This window comes from Lepisosteus platostomus, chromosome 1, assembly GCF_059453375.1.
Source record: "Lepisosteus platostomus isolate fLepPlt1 chromosome 1, fLepPlt1.hap1, whole genome shotgun sequence".
Classification (NCBI taxonomy): Eukaryota; Metazoa; Chordata; class Actinopteri; order Semionotiformes; family Lepisosteidae; genus Lepisosteus; species Lepisosteus platostomus.
In genome coordinates, this window is record NC_142611.1 from 19,764,841 (window position 1) to 19,786,373 (window position 21,533).

The 21,533-nt window shown below is 38.2% G+C and overlaps 2 protein-coding genes across 7 annotated transcripts; both read left to right on the top strand.

The window, feature by feature from the left end:
• Positions 1-954: 954 nt before the first annotated feature.
• hemgn (hemogen) lies at positions 955-11,784 on the top strand. 6 transcript variants are annotated; one of them, XM_088626877.1, is made up of 5 exons: positions 955-1,193; positions 5,041-5,092; positions 7,885-7,975; positions 9,386-9,753; positions 11,076-11,784. In XM_088626877.1, the coding sequence occupies exons 1-5, from the start codon at positions 1,182-1,184 to the stop codon at positions 11,150-11,152; spliced, it is 600 nt and encodes a 199-aa protein (XP_088483003.1). In that variant the 5' UTR covers positions 955-1,181; the 3' UTR covers positions 11,153-11,784. The 6 variants fall into 6 exon arrangements, with proteins under 6 accessions (XP_088483003.1, XP_088483021.1, XP_088483042.1 ...); XM_088626895.1 differs by having other exon boundaries at positions 959-1,193; positions 7,885-7,963; XM_088626916.1 differs by lacking the exon at positions 5,041-5,092 and having other exon boundaries at positions 962-1,145.
• Positions 11,785-13,836: 2,052 nt separating this feature from the next.
• On the top strand, positions 13,837-21,524 carry trmo (tRNA methyltransferase O). The gene is made up of 6 exons (XM_088626807.1): positions 13,837-14,061; positions 14,852-14,994; positions 16,141-16,315; positions 17,677-17,834; positions 18,849-19,514; positions 20,451-21,524. Exons 1-6 carry the CDS (start codon positions 13,976-13,978, stop codon positions 20,663-20,665), a joined length of 1,443 nt encoding a protein of 480 aa, XP_088482933.1. The 5' UTR covers positions 13,837-13,975; the 3' UTR covers positions 20,666-21,524.
• The last annotated feature ends 9 nt before the right edge of the window (positions 21,525-21,533 follow it).

Sequence of the window (21,533 nt, forward strand, 5' to 3'; positions counted from 1 at the left end):
GGGAGTGAGAGCCAAAGGCCGCATAATAGCATGACTAGAATCTGCAAAAAGGCATATGCCAGGCCCTGAGACGAAAGATCTTCTGGTCTGATTAAACGAAAATCGAACCCCTCGCCTGAATGCAAAGCACTATGCCTGGTGCAAACCATACACAGCTCATCACCCGTGTAACCCCAGGGTCCAGGGAACTTAGTACAAGAAGCTATTATGATTAAGTAGTTTACACATCTGTAGGTGAGTGGGCCACTGGGATGTGCTCAGAGTTCGGACTAGCTCGGCTGCTCTGTTGGTGCCTCCGTGAAGAAGTTCCTTCTGCTCCTTCCACACAACATTTCGTCACTTCCCACCTCTTCTCAATTGATTCTCCGCTCTTTGTTGTGTTGCCCCCAAAGCCATGAGACTTTATATAAAATGCATCGAAGGTAAGGATGTATGTCTGTGGCCAACAGACAAAGCTCGTACTCATTTTTAAAAACAACTGTCAACAAAGGTGGTATTCATGAAACAAACTGGACATCAAAGGTAACTGAGCCAAGTTTAGCTATTTTTTTGTTTTTGTAAGAGTGTTTTGGCCCAACATAAGCATTCTTACTTTTACCGCTGGGGAGCACTGACCGAATTAAATTGACACAATTGAAAGTCGCACATACAGAGCAAACAGCATTGTGCCCTTTAGCACAAATCCATCCCAGCAGAAATACAGCGAGGCAACAGAACAAAGTGCTACATCTTCGTAGTTATCTTGTGTATGGAGCTGGAACTTGAACAGCACAAACAGACACCTTAGCAAAGTTTCATGTCCCTGGCTTCAGGCTGAGCCTATAGCTACGGCCCAAGTGCTGTGGTAGCAGCAAAGCAGAAGAGTGTAGTGTGCATTACTTCAGAGGCGATAGAAAGACTATGGGCCTTTTTTTTTGACTGATGCCAAGACCTCCGCCTTTGCAAATATGATAAGGGAAAATGTGCCACTGCTCTCCACATACCCTGTTAATGTTTAAGCCTGATAACCCCCTTTTTTTTGGGCGGGAGTTGCAAACTGACAGATCTGAAGCCAAAAGTGACTGATCACAACTTGCTTTTTCCTCTCCTCACCCAAAGTGAAGTTTCTCTTTTTTTCTGGGGGGGAAGCAACATGGAGGATCGAGGTGAGAACTATCCACGCTCTGAAAAAAAGGACACAAATGACAACGAAGGTATTTCCTGTACTAACAAGAAATGTAGTCTTGGCAATGAGGGGATAGACAAATGCAAGGCTAATACTGTTGTAGTCACCGAGTTAGGGGGAGGACGAGTACACTAGACAATGACCTACAATTCAGAGACATTTTTGTTTTTGTTTTGTATTTTAATTTGTTAAATGGCTGAACAACACAAATTAGATTAACAATCTTAACCAATATGATACTGTTCTGTGTGCATTTTATACATTTCTAAATAACATAGAATAAAGCATACTGAATAGGGTGCTATTGAGCTACTTAATATGGAGAGGATTTCCTTATACTCAGGATGCAGACCTAGTTTTACAATGAGAATTGTAGTCACAATCATTAATAATCATTGTGATCATTAGAGACATATTGTATTTTATTTAGAAATTTCTAAAGTTTAATATGAAAAGTATATATTCATTTATCCTGATTTCGACTAGCAGTGTCCATGTATATTACTGAATCAATACTGGGTTTTAAGGCATATGTGATATTTAGTGGAATTTTAACATCATTATGACACTTATGCTGTCACATAGTACATCAGTCATCAGTTCCTTTATTTTTTATTGTAGCATAAAATGTATATTGCCATGTATATCCATCACCATGACAAAAAGTTAGGTATTTTAATGATATTTTGAGAAACAGAGCTGCTTGTAAAACCATTAAAATAACACTGAACAGACAGTGAAAATCATCTCATTTGAAACACAATAACACATCTCTGGACATTCATCTACAGTATGTAAATATGACTAAGTGTAGCAAATGAGTAATATGAACAGCACCATCTACATCATCTGTGTATTAAAAAAAGTCAATTTACTTACCTCTTGCTCATAAAAGAAAACTGATACAGTATCCTGTTTAAACTAAGAATCTATTATTGGGGTGCAAAACAATTTTGTGTAGGTAAACAGAAACTGGCTTCTGTTTTTTTCTGTTTTTCTCCATGTTGTTTACAAACAGTGCAAATTATTTTATCCAGAAAATTATCTTCATTTTTTTAAATGAAACGTGCAGTAATGTGAAATAGACAGGAGTATCATGTGGATTTGATTTTTATAGAAAGCAGAAATCAAATGTGCTTGTAAACCAAACAATAATAAATGATGTCAGCAATGTAATTTTAGCAATGCAGAGTAACAATGTGAGATGAAAAATGACAGCCTGGCATCCTACATACTATGTACATACTACATACTGGTATGTAAATGTTTATGTAAAACAGTATCGTGCATCACAGCTTTATTTGTTGTAATTGAATCCATAACATGGACTTCATTCACAATTTTACAATTAAGACAAGAAACAGCCCTTTTCTTGAAATATAAATACATAGTTATTTACTGTACATGTAAAAGTTAACTTAATTCTAAAGCAGAAAATCACTTTAGTTCTGCATATAGGGATAATTTCATACCCGATTAGATGCTCTTGTGTGAAGAATGTTGTCATGCAAGGTATTGACTGCTGAAGAGAAAAATATTTTAATTATACATTCTTTAATATATTACTACAGATATTCAGATCAGTACACTATAGTAACATATTTCATCTTAATTTATTGGTTAATTAGGTCCGTCAAAGAGTTTAAGTTAATATTAGTCAGCCTGTGCAGTTAAATAGATGAAACTAAATCTATTGGAAAGGCATTTTAGTTTATTAAAGATTTAAAAAATTCCTTAAATAGATTAGATGAATACAATAAATAAATAGAATAGATTGCATTTCATTCATAACGGGGGTATTTCTCTTCATCCACAATTGAAATGACATGTGGCAGCCATTATGCAATAGCCACATCACCATACAATCCAGAAATGAATCTGCAGACTGTCACTGCAGAAATAACAGTGACTTGTGTTGCTCCAGCACCTTTGGAAGTCACTATATATATTGTGTGTCTATTATACCTTGCAACAAACTGAGCGCACACATTTTTAATTCAGAACCTGAAAGCTCAGACTGGACACTTCTAGGGAAACAGTAAATGTCATCTAAAACTAAAAAGAAAAAAATAAATATGTTGACGGTAATAAGTAATCAGACCTCCGAATTCAATATTTGCTGGATGTATCTTAAGTCTCTACGTATTTTGTTCTTTGGAATAATGCAATATTTTCCCATATTTTCCTTGACTAATTTGTTCATGCTCTCTTTGAAGTTTCTTGGGTATTATGTATGAACAGCAGTTTTCAAGTCTTTTCACAGATTCACAAAAGGATTCAAGTCATTACTTTGACTAGGCCACTCAAGGACATTGACTTCCTTATTCATTAAACTACTGCAGTGTAGCTTGGGCCTTATGATTTGAATCCGATTGAAAGGTTAATTTTCACTCTAGTTTCTTCAACAGAATGAAACAGGTTTTCTCCTTATATTTGCCTATGCCATACATTTTCCCTCAGTCCCATCAAGCTTCTCACATGGCAAGCAGCCCCATAACATCATAACATAATATTGTCAACACTATGCTTGACAGTAGGGATGAAACACTGTGTTCTTGTCACTAAGATGTAACATTTTGCATTTACTCCAAAACGTTCCAGTTTTGTTGCCTGACTACAAAACTAATTTTGCCGAATGTTTGGAGTATTACATAAATACATTGTTACAACATCTATGCAGGATTTGAGATGTGCTTTTAGTAACGTCTTTCTTCTTACTGCATGTCAGCTTTGACTTGTGGACATTTTCTCCCATCTCAGCAATTGAAATCTGAAGCTTTTTCAAAGTCCCCATTGCTCTCACCCAGCTGCTCAGTTTGGAGGGACAGCCTGATGTAGACAGTCTGGACAGTATGATAAACCTTCCACTCCCTAATGATCCACTTCACTGTGCTCAAAAGAATATTATGTGTCTTTTTTAGAATTTAGTTTTCTTATAACCTTCTCAGGGTCTGTGTTTTTCTCCAACTTTATCTCTTAGTTGTTTTTAATGGTCCTTAGTCTTCATGATCAAATCTTTGCTGATATTTGCCTTCCTGACTGAAGGACCGTATGCAGAAAGTTGTTTTAGATTCTGAAATTATGAAATACCTTTATACTCATTACTTTAGCATTTTGTCACGTTAATCATCTGTGTAGTTCTTTTTATGTTTTACTTTGTGTGGAGTAGTTTGTGTATACAAGAAATACTCATTGCAAATTCAAAGTATCATTCAAAAATTCAGGTGTCACAGCAAGCTTTAAAGCAACATAATGTGAAAACTGTAAAAATGAAGTGTTTGATGATTGTTTTTGGTGTATATTAATAAATTGATCTTTTGTGATTGACTATGATACGCTTAAGTGATTTTAATGCATAAAAGTTTTGCGTAGATTGATCGATGTCACAGAGTCTAGTGCAGAATGATACGCTAATTGTTGCTAGTAATGGGAAAATCCAAGTTCAGTTCAGTTCAGTTTATTGTCATATGCACAAATGCAATGAAATGTGTATTTGCATGTATGCTCCAATACAAAGAATACAAAGACATTAAGAAAACACCAGAAACATAAACACAGAAAGTGTGATGGTTTAAGCAGTAACTCACTAACTGCCCTTCCTGTGGGCTTATCCTGATGTGACAACATTCCCACAGGACACAAAATGCTGTCATGCTACTCATATACAGTGAGTATATATATACACATATACAGCGCCGTCCTTCAGATGCTACTTAAAACCAATGTTCTGACTCTCTGTGGGCATTAGAAATTCCAAGACGATTCTTGAAAAAAATAGGGGTGTTACCCTGCCATTCTAGCCAAATTTCCCATTGCCCTTCTAATAATCCCCATCTATGAATTGGCTCTGACTCTGTTCTCCTCCCCACTGACAGCTGGTGTGTGGGGCGTGTACTGGTGCACTATGGCTGCCATTGCATCATCCAGGTGGGGGCTACACATTAGTGGTGGTGGAGGGGTTTGCTTTAAGTGGAGCGTCCAGAAAAGTGTTACAGTATATAAGTGTAAGGAAGTATAATTATTTTCTGTTAGAGGAGAATGTGACAGTTATTTTATGGATGCCCTATCTACCAGGCTTGAGGTACATCGAATACTTGTGGATTCTGGACAATGTGTGCAATGTGTCCAGACCACTAAACAGGCAGGTTTGAAGGTAGTATTGGTTGACCATTAGGATGTCAGTAGGTCTCTCCGGATTTGAATTTCTAAACTGATGTCCCAAGATAGTGACTAAGGAACATTGCACTATAGGAGATGCTATCCTGGGGATGGGATGTTAAACCCAGTTCCTTACTACTTGGTCATTAAAATATCCCATGGGACTTTTCAAAAGAAAGGCGTGTGAATCCCAGTATCTAGGCTAAATTCCACTCTGGTCTCCCAATTGTGCAATTTAGTCTTCCGATACAATGCCCCTTTAATTTAACCAAAGCAGTAATTACTCAGTTCTCTATCTGATCTTTTGTGTAGTAGGACTGGTGGCATACTGAGTAATGGCATAAAATGGCAGGTACCTGCAACCTAGGTGCAGGCAGAACTTCATTTCTGGAAACACTCTGTGGCCTTTTAGGATAAAAGTTTTTATACATGCAAGAAATTATTATCACTATTAGTAGTAGTAGTAGTAGTAGTAGTAGTAGTAGTAGTAGTAGTAGTAGTAGTAGTAGTAGTAGTAACTAAGCAATCTTAAAGTATTTGAGATTTGTTCTTGCATTTTAACACATACACAGTAGTTTTTTTGTTTTTGTGTCTCTCTCCTTTTAATTCACATTGGTCGTTTTGACTCTTTCAGGTCAAGAGAGATATGTAGGGGGATATTCAGCACAAACATTTTTCTGGTTATTGAACATTTTTTAAAAACTTCATGACTGTTAATTATGGGAGCACGGTGGAGCGTGGTTAGCATTGTTAACATTGTGATTTCTAAAGAGTCGGGGTGTTAACTGCAGTGTAGGAGTTCAGAAAGCAATGTAATTGGACACAAGTTTAACTTAAAACAAGGCAATGAGAGGGAAAATAAGCATGCTTGTTTTAGAGAAAACCTAGAAATACTTGAAGACAAAAAAATATGTAAGGATGATCAACAATTCAGAGTTTAATAATAATTGCTTACAGTTATATAGCACTTTTCTGGACACTCCACTCAAAGCGCTTTACAGGTAATGGGGACTCCCTTCCACCACCACCAATGTGTAGCCCCCACCTGGATGATGCGACGGCAGCCATAGTGGGCCAGTACTCTCACCACACACCAGCTATCAGTGGGGAGCAGAACAGATGAATAAATCCAATTCATTAATGGGGATTATTAAGAGGTCATAATTGGTAAAGGCCAATGGGAAATTTGGCTAGGATATCAGGGTACAGCAGCTATATCACCCTGCAACTCACAACTAGTAACCACTGAAACTAAGCAGGTGTGAGCCTGGCCAGTATCTGAATGGGAAAGACAACGTTGCTACTGGAAGAGGTGTTATTGTGGCCACTAGGGAGTACTTACCCTGTGGTCTGTGAGGGTCTTAATGCCCCAGTATAGAGATGGAGAAACTATACAGTAAAAAAAATCGCCGTCCTTCGAATGAGACGTAAAACGGAGGTCCTGACTCTCTGTGGTCACTAAAACATACAGTAGAATACACAAAATAACTGAGATTTTAAAAACATAACAAGTAGCTCAATTCACAACTCAAACATTATTCCAGCTTTATAAAGGTCTAGTTAATGGTCAGTCTGTGCTGAAAGTCATGGTAATAATAATAATAATAATAATAATAAACTTTATTTTATATAGCGCCTTTAAAGGTGGCTTCTCAAAGCGCTTTACAGGATGACAATAACAATAAATAAGAAGACTACAACAATAAATAAGAAAAATTTCACAAGACAGGACACAATTATAATTACAGCAATACAACAATAACAATAGAGGAGACCGTGGAAGATGGTATTAAGAAGAGCAGAGGGGTGAAGAATGGAACCAGTTAAGTAAAGGCTTTTCTGAAAAGGAGGGTTTTGAGTCTGGATTTGAAGGAGTTTAGAGAAGGTGACTCTCTAATATCCTTGGGCAAGGAGTTCCAGAGCTTGGGGGCATAGCAGGAGAAGGCCCTGTCGCCCATACAATGTAGACGGGCTTGGGGGACAGTAAGGAGGGCAGAATTTGAAGAGCGGAGGTTGCGAGGTGGGGAGTAGGGCGATAAAAGTTCAGACAGGTATTGAGGTGCCAAGCCATGTAAAGCCTTGTAGGTGAGCATGAGGATTTTAAAGTCTACGCGGAATTTGACCGGAAGCCAGTGCAAGGACTCCAGGATAGGAGTAATGTGAACACTTGCACTAGATCTGGTCAGGATTCTGGCTGCTGAATTTTGGACATACTGCAGCTTGTTCAGAGTAGATTTAGATACCCCAGGGAGCAGAGCATTGCAGTAGTCAATTCGAGAGAATACAAATATGTTGATCAGCTTTTCAGCCACAGTTAATGATAGCATAGGGCGTAGTCTTGCGATATTTCTAAGGTGAAAAAAAGATGTTTTGACAGTATGCTGTACATGTGGGTCGAATGTTAAGCCAGAATCGAATATAACCCCAAGGTTTTTCAATTTTGATTGGAGCTCAAGTACAGAGCCATCTACAGACAGGGTTACAGGACTGGCTTTGCGAAGTTGATGGGGGGTACCAATAAGCATGGTAGTCATGGTAGGCCCTAATGGCTTGTTTTTCAGATGGGATACGTCGCCGGCTGAGAGACAGAGATCTTCTCCGCAAGAGGAAGGCAGAGGCGCAGGAGAAGGAAACTTACCAGTGGGTTCATCGGTAAATTGTGACAAATTAAAAAGCCAAAGCCAAAACATTGCATATAACTTTTAGTGAAAACCATGTTGATAAACACCAAAATGTCACCATCTGCTGTTTACCTTGGGTAGTGCACCACAATAGAACTTTATGACTGAGAACCATGAACCTTCAGCGGTTCCTATAGTTGAAGTTGGGAATCAAGATGTTGATACCAAATTATTTATCTAGGAAATGTTATATGGCTTGTGCACAAAGTAAATACATATTTTTTCAGTTCCTAAAAGGTGTTATTTTTCAAATTGTAGACTACTTTTTGTAGTTCCACTTTCCTCTAACTTTTCAAAAATGATGAGATATAATTAATTCTATAGATATTACAAATATTATAATGTTTGCTTATTCAATGTGCCTTGAAATAAAAAAAAAGTTAAATCAGCCACATCAAGGTTTAGCTTCCAAAACAACTTGTTCTTTTTCTCAAAAACAAAGATTTGACTGCAAAGTACACCTCCAAGGACTACTTAAAAATAGTCAAATCAAGAGAGGCTAAGTAAATACTATTTTCTGCTCCTAACAAAATTTGACTCATTTTGTCAATATAAGCAAATGAGAGTAGGGCCTCTGGCTCTTATTGCTTGTTTGGTTGCTAATATTTGATGATCAGAGGATCTCACCCAGAAATTTTAAAAGGAATCTGTATTGGCTTCTCAACAATATGGTTTCTTCCTCCAGATCCCAATAACCTTTGGTGTAAAGAAGGATGATCAAACCCAAAAAGACTGACTTCTTTTTTACTTTTTAAACTCAGATGCTTAATGTCATGTACTGATCGCCTTCCTCAGGTCAAACTGTCTCAAAATTCAGTGGAATAACTAGATGACCACTGACCATTGTATTGCTAATGTATTGGGGGCAACATGGTGGTGGAGTGATTAGCAATGATGCTTTGTAGAGGCCCTGGGTTCAATATCTGGGGTGTTATCTGCGTGGAGTTTGCATGTTTTCCCTGTTTCTGGGTGGGTTTCCTCTGAACGCCCCAGTTTCCTTCAAAATTGCAAAGACATACCGATGGGTTAGTTCGCTTCAGGGAAAAGTGACCCCAATATGAGTTGTGTGTGCCCTGTGAAGGACTGGAATCCCACCCAAGTTGTATCCTGCCTTGCACACAATTCTTCCTGGGAAGGGCTCCAGGCTTTCTTGACCGTGAATTGGATAAGTGCTGATTGAAATTTGATTGATTTATTATTTTAATATCTGCATTTGCCCTTGCTAAATTGAACATCTTACAACCTTTACAAGCGTTAAGCGTTCAGCCAACAAGAAGTACAATTTATTTTACTCATCTGGCTCTGACAACGTAGCCGTTAAGCAATGAAAGTCTTAAGGTTCACACTGACCTGTTTCTGATCCCTTTCGCTCCGACTGCAGAGAGAAGAGTAGGAAGAAGAGGGAGAGGAAGGAGAAGAAGAGCACTTCCAGCCGGAAAGGAAGACCAAGGAGAAAGGAGGCCGACCTGGACACCCAACCCATCGAAGAAGCGCCTTTGACAGGGGAGGGAGCAGCTGGAGAGGAAGTCCCCAGCAGCATTCCTGTCCAAGACCAGCCTGCCAAGGTCCACATCGGGCAAGACCAGGTCCAAGGACAGGAGGAGATGCTCCCTGGTCCCTCTCAGACAGACAGCACATTGACAGAGCTCCCGAGCGGCCAGCTGGAGGAAGTAGTGGTGATCGAAGACTTGGGGCCAGACGAGAAAGAGGACGTGCCGAAAGCTGCGGAGGACCTGTCCACTGTTTCAGGTAGAAAGACACTCAGATTACACACTGATGAGTAACTAATTACAATGCTGTATTATTTAGCCTCTGAGGTGAAGCAGACTGCGCATCAATGTTTTCATTTCTGAATTGTTATTCTTGGTTCATTTTTTTAAAGGATTGATTTTTAAACACAGGAGGCACAGGCTTAGCATTGTCACCTCGCAGCACTGGGTAGTTCTGGGAAAACTGGCCCTGTAGTGTGTGTGTGCGTGTTTGTGTCTGTGTGTGCCCTGCAATGGCCTGGCATCCTGTTGGGATGGATTTTTAAACTTTTGAAAACTTCAACATGAGACGATGCTTGCTTAAATGCAAGATTGTTCATGCCCCACAGCCATGTTTCTATGTCGCATTTACCTCTCGAAGCTGACTCCACTATCAGTACCATTATTAGTGCCTGTAACGGCGTGGTGTGGAAAAGTAAAACTTTGAAATAGCTTTGTCCAGCTTTCAAGCTAGTGATAGCTTGTTATAAACAGAAAATCATAACAAAAGTATGATAAACCATAGTCACTGCATGAAACTATGCTATGGCATATCAGGCAGTGTAAATTTTAACACGGCATAATCTCCTGCTGTATAAATATAATCTCAATGTTGAGCTGGACTCCTAAATAAAGGATTGAAGGTTCAGTTCCCAGAAAGGGACCCAGTTGTCTCCCTGAGAGAGGTACTTCACACAGATTGTTCTAGCACACACATTTGAATGAATGTTGACTAAGAGTGACCAAAAACTGTATGGTTTATGACTGGAACAAGTTGGCTTTTGGCTTCTTTCAGGAAATGATGGGATGAGATGAGATCAATTAGCTGCTACCAAACTGGCTTGGTGGACCAAATGGCTTCATTTCATTTGTAACTTTTCTCATGTTCTTACGAATGCAGTTCATTCAATTGAGGGGTATAAATATAAAAATAAATCAATAAAATGTGTAAAATAAAAGTATACACTGTTGCTTTGTTGCATTCAATTATAAAGCCTATTTCACAAAAGAGTTGATTTCTTGCTGAAAAACAGGGTAATGACAGCTTAGACAAGGGAGAACAAAGTTCCAAAATCTTTTTGTTTCCAATATTATTTTTAATGGAGTTAAATAACCTGAATGTTGAGTAGTGATTAGGATTTGGTTCAATTCCCAGAATGGGATCCAGTTGTCTTCCTGAGACAGGTACTTCACACAAATTGCTCTAGCACATGCAGTTGAATAAATGCTGACTAAAAAATACAATTTTAATCTTTGTAAATTGCTTGCACAAGACTGCCAGAGTAATAACAATTAATTATTAATATTCACTTTCTTTCACAGACTCCGGAGGAGAAGCAGCACCTATGACAAGCTTTCACACGTTGGAACATGAGTACTTCTCCACAGTGTACTTCTGAAGAGTCTCCTCTCTATTCCGATCCTCTTCCTTTAAAACTCCTGTGATACAGATCAGTGATAAAATTCATAGGCTGTGCAGAAAGGAGACACTGATGTTACCAATTGCTCTTTGAATTCAGGCATACAATACATACAAATATACAATGTTTTGAATAGTTAATATGATACCTAATGTAATCCACCTTACTCATTGAATTATGCCCCCCTTTTTATAGTGCACCATGGCATGTGTTTATTTTGGAGTATATGGGGATTTTCCACGAAAAAAAAATACTGTGTATTACACAACGTTTGGGCTGTTTGGTGTTTCATTCATCGTATATTCCAATTCTTCTTATTATGGGAAAACCCAGTTTTCCACTAAAATGAGATAAACTAACTGGATAAGCTAGTAATTAAATACAATATGTTGTTAATTGTTATATAGAGGATTACACACCGGAAACCCCTATATGAGCTGGTAGTGTGAAAAAACCTTACAGGTAGCACTTGAGGTCAGACACATCCATTTTAATCATGGGCTGTGCTTCTAATTGAATTGCTGTTAACAATGAAGGTGAACCTATAAGCAAATGTTACTGCTTGTTTTATTGAGAAGAATTTGCAATAAAATGTAGTGTTTCTCACAAAACTCTGATTATTATTGTATTATCTCCACCTGGGGTGTCAGCAGGCTGATCTCAAAGTGACCAACCTTAACTGTTACCACATAAGCTCTGTTCCACATAGTCCACGGCAGTCTGAACTTCTCATTGTGGCTGTGGCTGCACACAAGTGAATGCTAACTTATCTTGGAGGGCTTGACTCCTTCTTTGCTTTAACAGGACCATATTCTCTATATGCTTTGACAAGATTCCATTTTCTTTGGTAGAAGTATATTTAAAGCCATTCAGTTGACCAGTAGATCTCACAGATCTCCCCTGCAGTTTCAAGGAAAGTGTTTTCAGCGCATTTGGAAGAAATTATGTTGTTTTAATTTTTGGATAGCTTGAGAAATGCTACCTCCTTTATTTATATATTATTTTCCATTTAAATTGAGATCAGAAAAGAGGGGATTCATTTGAATTTAAAAGCCGGGGATATAATGTATGTTTGCTTCTTTGGTTTCAGTTCTCCTTTAATTCTAACATTTTTGACATCTAGACATGTATTTAAGTGCTGTACAGTTTCTTAATAGTAAGTGAAACTCCCCCCCTCAATTCTGTCACATGTACTGCTTTTTAACATGCATTATTAGTATAATGCTGGGTATATTTAATCAATCTTCACATGGTTCAGACAGACAATTTCCAAGAAAACAACAGTGACAATTGAAGTTAGCATATCCTTACTGCTTTGATAGACACCCTTAGTACAGTATGTTACAGTACAGGAGGTACTGTATATAAAAGCCACTGGAACTGAGCACTACACAAGGAGGGTGTTACAGAGAAGGACTGCCTAATCTAATGTTTTTTAGACACCCTTTCTTTTCAGACACCAAGTGTAGGTCCTCCTGCTGACTTTTAAAGACCCACACTGCACGAATATTTGTGATGAGTCACGAACACGAACCATGAAACAGCTTTCTAACCTGTAGGCCACTTTTCATGTGTTCTCACCATTGTTTGTCAACATTACTGTATATGTCAAAGGAGAACATACTTACCCAAATATTAAGGTATTTTGGTTTTGATTCCAATTGAAAGAGCTGTCTTTAATGAGACACCGATTGATGATTAAATTAATGACAGCCATGGCTGGAGAGTGATATTGTGTATCATTACAAATAGAAAGCAGTTTCTCTGTGGCTAAGGATCTGCACCTGTGGCTGGATGGTTGCCGGTTTGTATCCCATGGCCAACAGTGGAATCCTACTCTGTTGACACCCAGAGCAAGGCCCTTAATCCCAACTGCTCCAGGGGTGCTGTATAAATGGATGACCCTGCGCTCTGACCCCAAAGCTTCTCTCCCTGTCTGTGTGTCTCATGGAGAGCATTGGGGTAAATGAAAACACAAATGCCTAATACAAGAAATTGTATATGGCCAATAAAGTGATCCTATCTTATTCATGCCATGTTGTCTACTAAAGGTGTTAACCCCAGGGTGTTGACTAAATTCCACTCGTGGTTTGCACAGTCTGGCCTAAATAAATTTCCTCCTACTGACATAAACCCTAACTTACTTTCAACAAATCTGTGTGTTGGGTTTGATGGAATATGAAATATCTTGTTGTGTGTTTGATAGAGGAAGCAGGTTCTCTCCTACATAGTATGTATAAATGTAAAGCACGTTGGATGATGAAAAATATTATTATCATCATCATTATAATAAGCTGCACAGGACTGCTTAAACAATTTTGGTCACCAATAGATAAATACTAGCTTTCAGCAAAACAACTTTAACCTTACCAAGCTTTATTCTGAAAGGGCACTAACAGCTGTGCATTTTGAAATATTGGAGTCGACGGTGTCCTGCAGATAATTTGGTTTAGAACTTCGCCTGCAGTTAAATTCCTACGTTTTTTATTATATTTGATAAATAATCATTTGCAAAATCAAGTCAATAATCATAAATACCCCGATTCACACAGAGATCTTAATCAATCGTATAATAACGTTGCTCTAATATTTTCATAGACCCAATTTCTTATTTTCATGCAATCGACGTCTTTTCGTTCGCCGACACAGGGTAAGTTTTTAGTTGGCCAGCAGCAAATAGTGTTACTCTTCTGCTAAACACGTTATATCTTGCAGTGCATGAACAGAATACTTTGGTTTCAATTTGACAATACGTAAAGTAACTTGCAGGCACAAGAAAAGGAAAAATATAAAACGTCTAGAATGTCTGAGTCGTGCAACTGTGGACAACATGTGCAAAAACTCCAGCAGCAAGTATCGGTAATGAGGAAAGAAATAAAAAATCTGAGGTAATGTATTAAAATATATTTCCCACGAGGTACATTTCTCACATTCAACACAAGGACGTAATGAATTCTAATTTTATTTGTAACACATCAGAAACATGTATTTTTTTAATTGTAGCCCGATTCATTTTTGGTAAATAGTAATTAATTCTGCACTGATACTGAAGCCATTTCCCTTTCTCACAGAAACATTACTTCAAACATGTATGCAGAAACGACACTATCCTGCGATTATCACAGTTTAAAGTACAATAAATACAGTAGTTGCTTCTCAGACGTACACTAAAAAACCTGGAGTAACGCTGTTAAGAGGCCGTTCAACTTCAATTCCATCCTGTTTAAGAGTTCCGGTGCTCCAGGGGCCAGAATCATTTTGGTCAACTTTGAAAGGGAATTTTAGTTAAGATTTATTTAAGTAAGCTAGAAAAAGGTTATGATACACTATAACGGAGATAATATTGGGTGTCTGACTAGTATATATATTTTTTCATTCTTTATTCTTTAACACAAGTTGTATTTACAGTTCAAGGAAAATGTAATTCCCCGAAAGGCTGGACTTTCCCTTCTTCAAAAGATTCTTAATTTCTTAATTGAAGAAAAAAGTTCCATAATTGTCCAGATTGACAGTGTTTCTTGATTTATATTAACATGCACAAAATAGCCCTTCTGTAACAGGGTAAATGAACCCTTTGAGTCTTTAATCCCTTGTTGCATGCACAGGACATTGACAGCGACATTTGAAAAGCGTCTATCTTTGGTTTAGCAAGAGCCCTCATTTTTGCTCCACTTACAGACAGCTCACTGATGGCGCAGTTCGCTCACACAGGAAAAACCTGAGCTCCCTCCAGTCAGTTCTGACAAGCATCAAGGAGGACAGGACTCGGGTGGTTTTACCACAGTCAGACAGAGAGCCTTCAGACCTGTCTTTGGAGCAAGGTATGTGTCACTCTGCATTCAAACTCTTCTTAACAAAGAATCCTCCCCAAGAAATAGTCTGTGTACTTGGAGTGTAATAACTGTCTTCCATGGATTTAGACCAACAGAACACAGACAGTTCTTGTTGAATAACTGATTGTCGTATAAAGAGTATAACTTTTAGGTCTTCCTTTAGCCAAGATAGATTGGCTTGTACAGAACCATAAAGCTGAAAGGGCCCCATATTGAAACTTGTTAAAGTATTAGTACTTATTTTAATGGTACTCCTTTGGAGATGATGACTTGACAGGTTAGACCAATATTGTTATGTTCTCCACCTTCAATTCTAAATGCAATAGTTTGCAGAGACAAAGGTTCTAAACAACTTTGAACCTGAAACATTAGTGGTAATATTTTCAATAGTAGAACCATTTCACCTTCATGAAGAAAATTGAAACAGTTGTTTTCTGATGAGAACAACCGTGAGCCCCTTGTAAAAATCCCATTGAATAATATCATGGTTAGCAATTTACAGAACACATCAATTTGGAATAGTAGACTATCACTGTGTTTTATTTACAACAAGTGTTGAATTATAAGAATATGTTTAATTGATATACACATGTACATTAATATAACATAATCCCATTTTTTCATTCTGTCTTCTGTCACATTCCATATTGGCTGTTTGTCTGGGATGATCTCCATAGACTGATATATTAATAAAAAATGGGGATCATCACCAGAAAGCCATTATTCCTATTAAGGGTCATAGCAATCTGGAGAACGGAACCAATGTATTGCTGAAGTTAAACCTGGATATACCTTTAGTAACTTCATTAAATTTTAAGTTATTTATTATTTGCTCTTAGTTACAGTACATGCATAGCTATTCAGTCAAAAGTTGAGGTGGAAGTCAAAAGATGTTGAGGAAGCTCTTCTCTCATTCTATTCTATTGGTTTGCAATACCTGCACAAAAATCCAACTAAAAAACGTAGCACAAAAATTTGACTTAAAGATTTGACTATCAATGATGATCAGATGGAACTGTGCAGTATTTTCAATGTGCAGAAAAGCTGCTGAAAAACACAGTGGCCTTCCATGGGAAGAAGTTAAAAAACGGAACTGAAAGTGAAAAAATATTTGTTTCTTTTTTTTTCCCCTAGGAATTATTCAGACTGTTCCAATTGGGTACATTGAGTCTTGCTTTGCTACAAAAACTGGCACCCCAAGGCAACCTACCATCTGCACCTCATCTAGAGCAACCTTGCGTATCAGGAAGGCGGTGTTTAACAATCCAGAGCATTCTCTGGTAGGCTTGGACCAGTATTCCCATGTTTGGTAAGGAAGAAAAGTGGCAACATTTTATTTACTTGATTCACACAACGCAAGGAATATAGGATTTTATATTAATTTTTAGGGAGGCATTCATTTATTTTTCCTTTTTCTGTCCTCGTGTTTTCTGTCTCCTGTAAAAATAAAACATATTATACAGCAGAAAAAAGTATGTGCACTCATCTAAGAGAATATTTTAGTTTGAGCACAAGATGACTTTTACCTTTATAGCTAGGTCTTTGTTATTGAGCAAAGAAACTCCAGTATGATTATACACAGTGTAATATGTGGTGCTCAATAGAGTGGACAGTTGTTAGGCCTCTGGAGTGCTAGGGTTTCAAATCCTGGATTGAATAGTGCTGTTGTACTCTTGAGCATGTTAATCAGCTTATAACTGATCCAGTAAATGCCCCCGCTGTATGAATAGATACTCTCTATGTTTTCATTCTGAACTATAGCCTTTTTCTCAGTCATCATATATTTAAATAAGATTTAAAGACATTTTAAAATTTAAAAAGGATTATTATATTGAAATTCTTTTGAAATTCTGAATTTCCGTTTTCCTGTTGCATTAATGGGTGGCAATGTGACGTAGTTGTTAGCAATGTTTTGCTAACAGCTAACAGCTAACAGCATTTCCTTACAGTGCTGGGGCCCTGGGTTCAATTTCAGACCTCTAGTGTTGTCAGTGTGGAGATTGCATGTTCTTCCCGTGTTTGAGTGGGTTTCCTCTGGGTGCTCCCGTTTCTTCCCACAGTCCAAAGACAAATTGGTACTGTAGATTAACTGGCTTCTGGGAAGACTTGCCCGGATGTGAATGCATGTTTGCATGTTTGTGTCTGTCTACCCTGCGGTGCACCGTTGTCCTATCCAGGGTGTACCCTGCCTCGCACCCGTCGTTGCTTGTCGGGATAGGCTCCAGATCCTCCAGTTGACAAAGTAAGAAAAAGGAAAGACGGGTATTGCATAAATTTTGATCCATATTAATTTTTTGTTTCCTCCATTTTGATGTACTCTTCAGAATGTAACAAAAATTATGCACATTCTCAAGTAAGTAATAGTAATGTTTGTGTCTAAAAGCTTTGAACAAGAAATGAATCAGCTGCTTTTTGTTTTGAACCAACATTATTTTTCCTAGAATATCAACAGAAATCAAAACCAATACCAAATCAGTATGTCAGAACAATATGTTCTCAAGGATTGGCACTTTTGGATGTAAACCTCAGTTTAGGCCCTGTTTAATTCCAAGAACTGGTATTCAGTTAGTAAAGCCTTGAATGCCCTCAGTCTTACATTTTTCTGGTAGTGTTTCTACTACAGCTGAATTTTGGACGATGCTAGCATCCTATTATGTCTCCCGCCTACAGGATTATTTTTATTTTCCACAAAAATGGGCACCAGAGCTACAAGGCAAAGGTGAAGCCTCCCAGACTGAATGGCCTAAAGACTGGGGTTTTCTCCACGCGGAGCCCGCATCGCCCCAATGCTATAGGGCTGACTCTCGCAAGGCTGGAGAAGATTGCTGGTAATGTCTCAGAAGAGTATATAGAGGCTTAAATTAGTTTGCTCAAAGGTTTTCCCCAAGGAGTGAGAATTTATGGGTGAATGAATCCTTTTTCTAAATTTGTTATGTAGCAGTAGTCCAGGACCAGAGCATAAACCTTTACTGAAATAGTATAGTATAAAAGTGTCAAAACAGTCATACGTTTCAGTTCTAAAAGGTTATTTAATTTCAATTGGTAAATATTAAGACTAAAATAACTTTACAAATATTACAACATCTATTTTTTGTAATCTGTAAAAAAATAATATTGTCTATGATTTTAGGCTTGTGCTTTCTCAAAATTAAACCGGGAGTGAATTTTGTTTAAAATAAAGCTGCAACATTAAAGGACATATCTTCAATATTATTACACTAATAGCTGCATCACTGATGGAACATTACCGAAATTTGGTTAATAAAAACACTAATAGTTAGTATAGTCATATCTGTTATATAGAATATATGATAGTGTTCTTTAATGGCTGTTTAAAATGACAGTTGAATAGAGCAAACACCAACATTAAACAAAACAATTTAGCCTTTTGGATCAGGACACTTGTTCTTTGTGTTTTGGGTTTTGAAGGTTTAACGCAGATATAATCAGTTGCCTTGCTGTGTTTTCCCTAAGTCAATAATAAGTTATGTTGCCAAATAAAAGAAATGTAGTTCAAGAAGGTAGCTGTATCAGTATGCATAGCCTGCAAAGGAACAAGTTACGTGTTTCTTCATTGTATCTTTATTGTATCGTTGTGTCTTCGTTGTTTCTTCAACTAAACACAAGAAGAAACACAACATCCTGGCTGTGGAGCTTTCTTTAGGTCTTCTTTAATCCTTCACCCAAAGAAGGCTCCACAGCCAAAATGTTGTATTTCTTTTCCTTTCTTTTCAGCATGAAATAAACCTTTACTTGTTCCTTAAAAGAAATGTTACTTAGCACAGGAAAAAATGCATTGAGAAAATGCTGCAGACTTAAACAGAACCTGTTTTTCTATACAGGCGACACAGTGCATTTATCTGGAATTGATATGATCGAAGGTACCCCTGTACTGGACATCAAACCCTACATACCAGACTATGATGCACCACACAGCAGAGCTCTGGACACTGTAGGCTCAGCCAGCACTGAACAGCATATGTCAGAATGCATATCTTCAGATGAGGAAACTGATGCTCTAAAACAGCAAAATACAAAGACTGAAGATTTGTCTGGGAATCCGTTGGCTTTGGAGGATGGCAGAGGCCTGCAGGAAGAAGGACAACATGCCAGCTCACATTCAAAGGTTATGTTCTCTGAAGATAAATCAAAGGCTTTTTTGATGACCTCCACTGGTGCTCTCGGTGACTCCAAACCAAACAGGCCTTGCCAGATTCCCAGGGAGAAAGACATTCCTTCTGTTTTAGCAGAAATTAAAAGCTATGTCAGTCACAAAAATATTTTCACCAACTTGGCTACAGAAGAAAATGTCCTGCAGGCAAACAGCTCTACTGTCAGGCCCTGTGAGGATGAACGGCTTCAGTCCAGTGAAGAGGTACAGTTTGGCGCAGATTCCTACACCACCATAGCCTCTTGGATCAGAGAGCCACCTGTGTCCAGTCTCAACGTGCGCTTTACTCCACATGCTGAGAGGAATCTTAAGGAGTTTCAACTACCAGGACAAGCAGGTATACATTCAAGGCATTTTTTATAAAATACTTAGGGAAAGGAGTCTAGTGTTCGACCACAGCATTTCAATATATATAAGCACATGTATATGTTTTTGTGAGAGATCATTCAGCACTGGATATTTTAGTCCATTCCAGCTATAAGGTACAACTGGCTGCCTAATAATGTAATTGTTTATAAACAATAAATAATGTGGGCATACAGTAGAAGTAATTGAAAGACCTGGTGTTTGACAACAATTAATTTTTAGTTTTTTCAACCAGAGTTCAGTGATTCTGACTGGTAGTCACCAGGATGAATGGGTGATGAACCAGTGAACTCAGTCCTTTTGGAGACCAGATTTTCAGGTTTCTTTGAGTATCCACGAGATAGCTAATGAGTGTGATTATGCACTACAGTGATATTGCATATACCCTCTGTAAATAAAAAGATAAGCCTCAAAACTGGATCTTCCATTTTCATATGGCAAAAGGGTATAGATGATGCCTCTGTACTGAATCATGAGTTTTTGTGTTCTGTACAGTTATAGGACAAATCCAGATTTACCTCCCTTTCAAAGAATGGAGCACATGGAGGTGAAGTGACTTTTTCAGAGTGTGACACAACAAGTCAGTGGCAAAGTCTGATCTTGATCCAGGGAACCTCCCTGTAATAAGTACTGTACAAAGAATCATCAGATCCACAAAGGCAAGGTGGCTGTTTGACACATAATGCTTGTTTCGTACCATTTCTCTATTGTCTGTCATATGTATGATCCAATATCTATATACAGTCTAACAATTATGCAGAAGTATGTTCAGATTTGAGTAAAGGTTAGATTGTAAAACAGTCCTGATGTTAAACAGGACGATGTTTTAAAGACAGGGATGGGGAGGTAGTGTAATTCCTTGAAGCCAATGGCAGTGACCTTGGAATCTCTCTGTGTTGTTGTCTAGTTCCAGGGAAGCCCTCCTTCCAGTTTCTGCAGTCCACAGAGGAAGCCGCCGCCGCCATCAGGGGGGTGCTGTCTGCTGACCCCCGCTCTGTGTACCGCCGCACACGCTGTCAGGACCAGCTGTTCCACTTCACCCTGGACACCGCGCACATCACCTGCTGGTTTGGAGAGGGCTTTGCAGAGGTCCTCAGAGTCAGACCTGTTCAGTCCTCTTGAGTGCTGCAGCAAAGGCAGGCTGTAAAGCCAGCACCTGTCTGTCCCCGTCTACAGGTGGCGTTTGGAATCACTGCTGTGGGGAATATATTGATTAATTTGTCTCCGTGGTTTAATAGCTAACTACTTTATATATCCTCATGTGAAAGGCTGCTGGTGTTACTTCACATTTTCACTTTCCTAAGAGACTTCACCACGGGTTATGGATCGCATTGTAGAATCCTTACTCTTAACTGGTTAGTCTCTACTTCATTCTCTTTTAGTTTCACATTTACCAGTCTATTCACAGAGACAACGTATTTATCAATTACTGTAGATTTTTGGGAAATTTTCAATTTTAACACCAACCCCAGCCCTGAACTACAAATACAGTAATGGTGTCTATAGCCCAGAATAAAAACCTCAGCCAACCTGTTACCTTCATAGATAACGGGCTAAGTAATTTATTTCAAAAGATTTGTATTGGCAAGCCAAGTACCTGATTGCTAGAGTTTGTGTTCAGGGATGAGCATTCTGTCATAGAAATCTCACTCAGGGATTCCTCAGAAAAGTAAAGTTGTGTGGGTCCACATTTCATGGCAATACTCACTTCACAGTTGTAGCCAACAGAATGTTAATAGTGCATATATAAATATGGGTATGTTTTTTTAAATTGTTTTCATTCACATTGTTCTTTAACTGTACAGCAACCAAAGTGCATTTAGGGTACCTCGAGTGGACACTATGTGCCTAATTCTATAAATTTATTTATTTCGGTTTGAACCTGAAGGTGTATCAGGAATTCTGTCCCTGGAATACCTTTCATGGGAGTTATCTTCATGTTCCATGTATTGAATTTTATTAAAAACTTTTGGAATTTCTTCTGCTGCCT

Coding starts and splice junctions, on each gene's coding strand:
- hemgn (XM_088626877.1), top strand. Junction 5,093..7,884: donor GCTGCCATTGCATCATCCAG/GTGGGGGCTACA, acceptor CTTGTTTTTCAG/ATGGGATACGTCGCCGGCTG. Junction 7,976..9,385: donor ACTTACCAGTGGGTTCATCG/GTAAATTGTGAC, acceptor CTCCGACTGCAG/AGAGAAGAGTAGGAAGAAGA.
- trmo (XM_088626807.1), top strand. CDS start 13,976: ATGTCTGAGTCGTGCAACTGTGGACAACATGTGCAAAAACTCCAGCAG. Junction 14,062..14,851: donor AAAGAAATAAAAAATCTGAG/GTAATGTATTAA, acceptor CTCCACTTACAG/ACAGCTCACTGATGGCGCAG. Junction 14,995..16,140: donor AGACCTGTCTTTGGAGCAAG/GTATGTGTCACT, acceptor TTTTTCCCCTAG/GAATTATTCAGACTGTTCCA.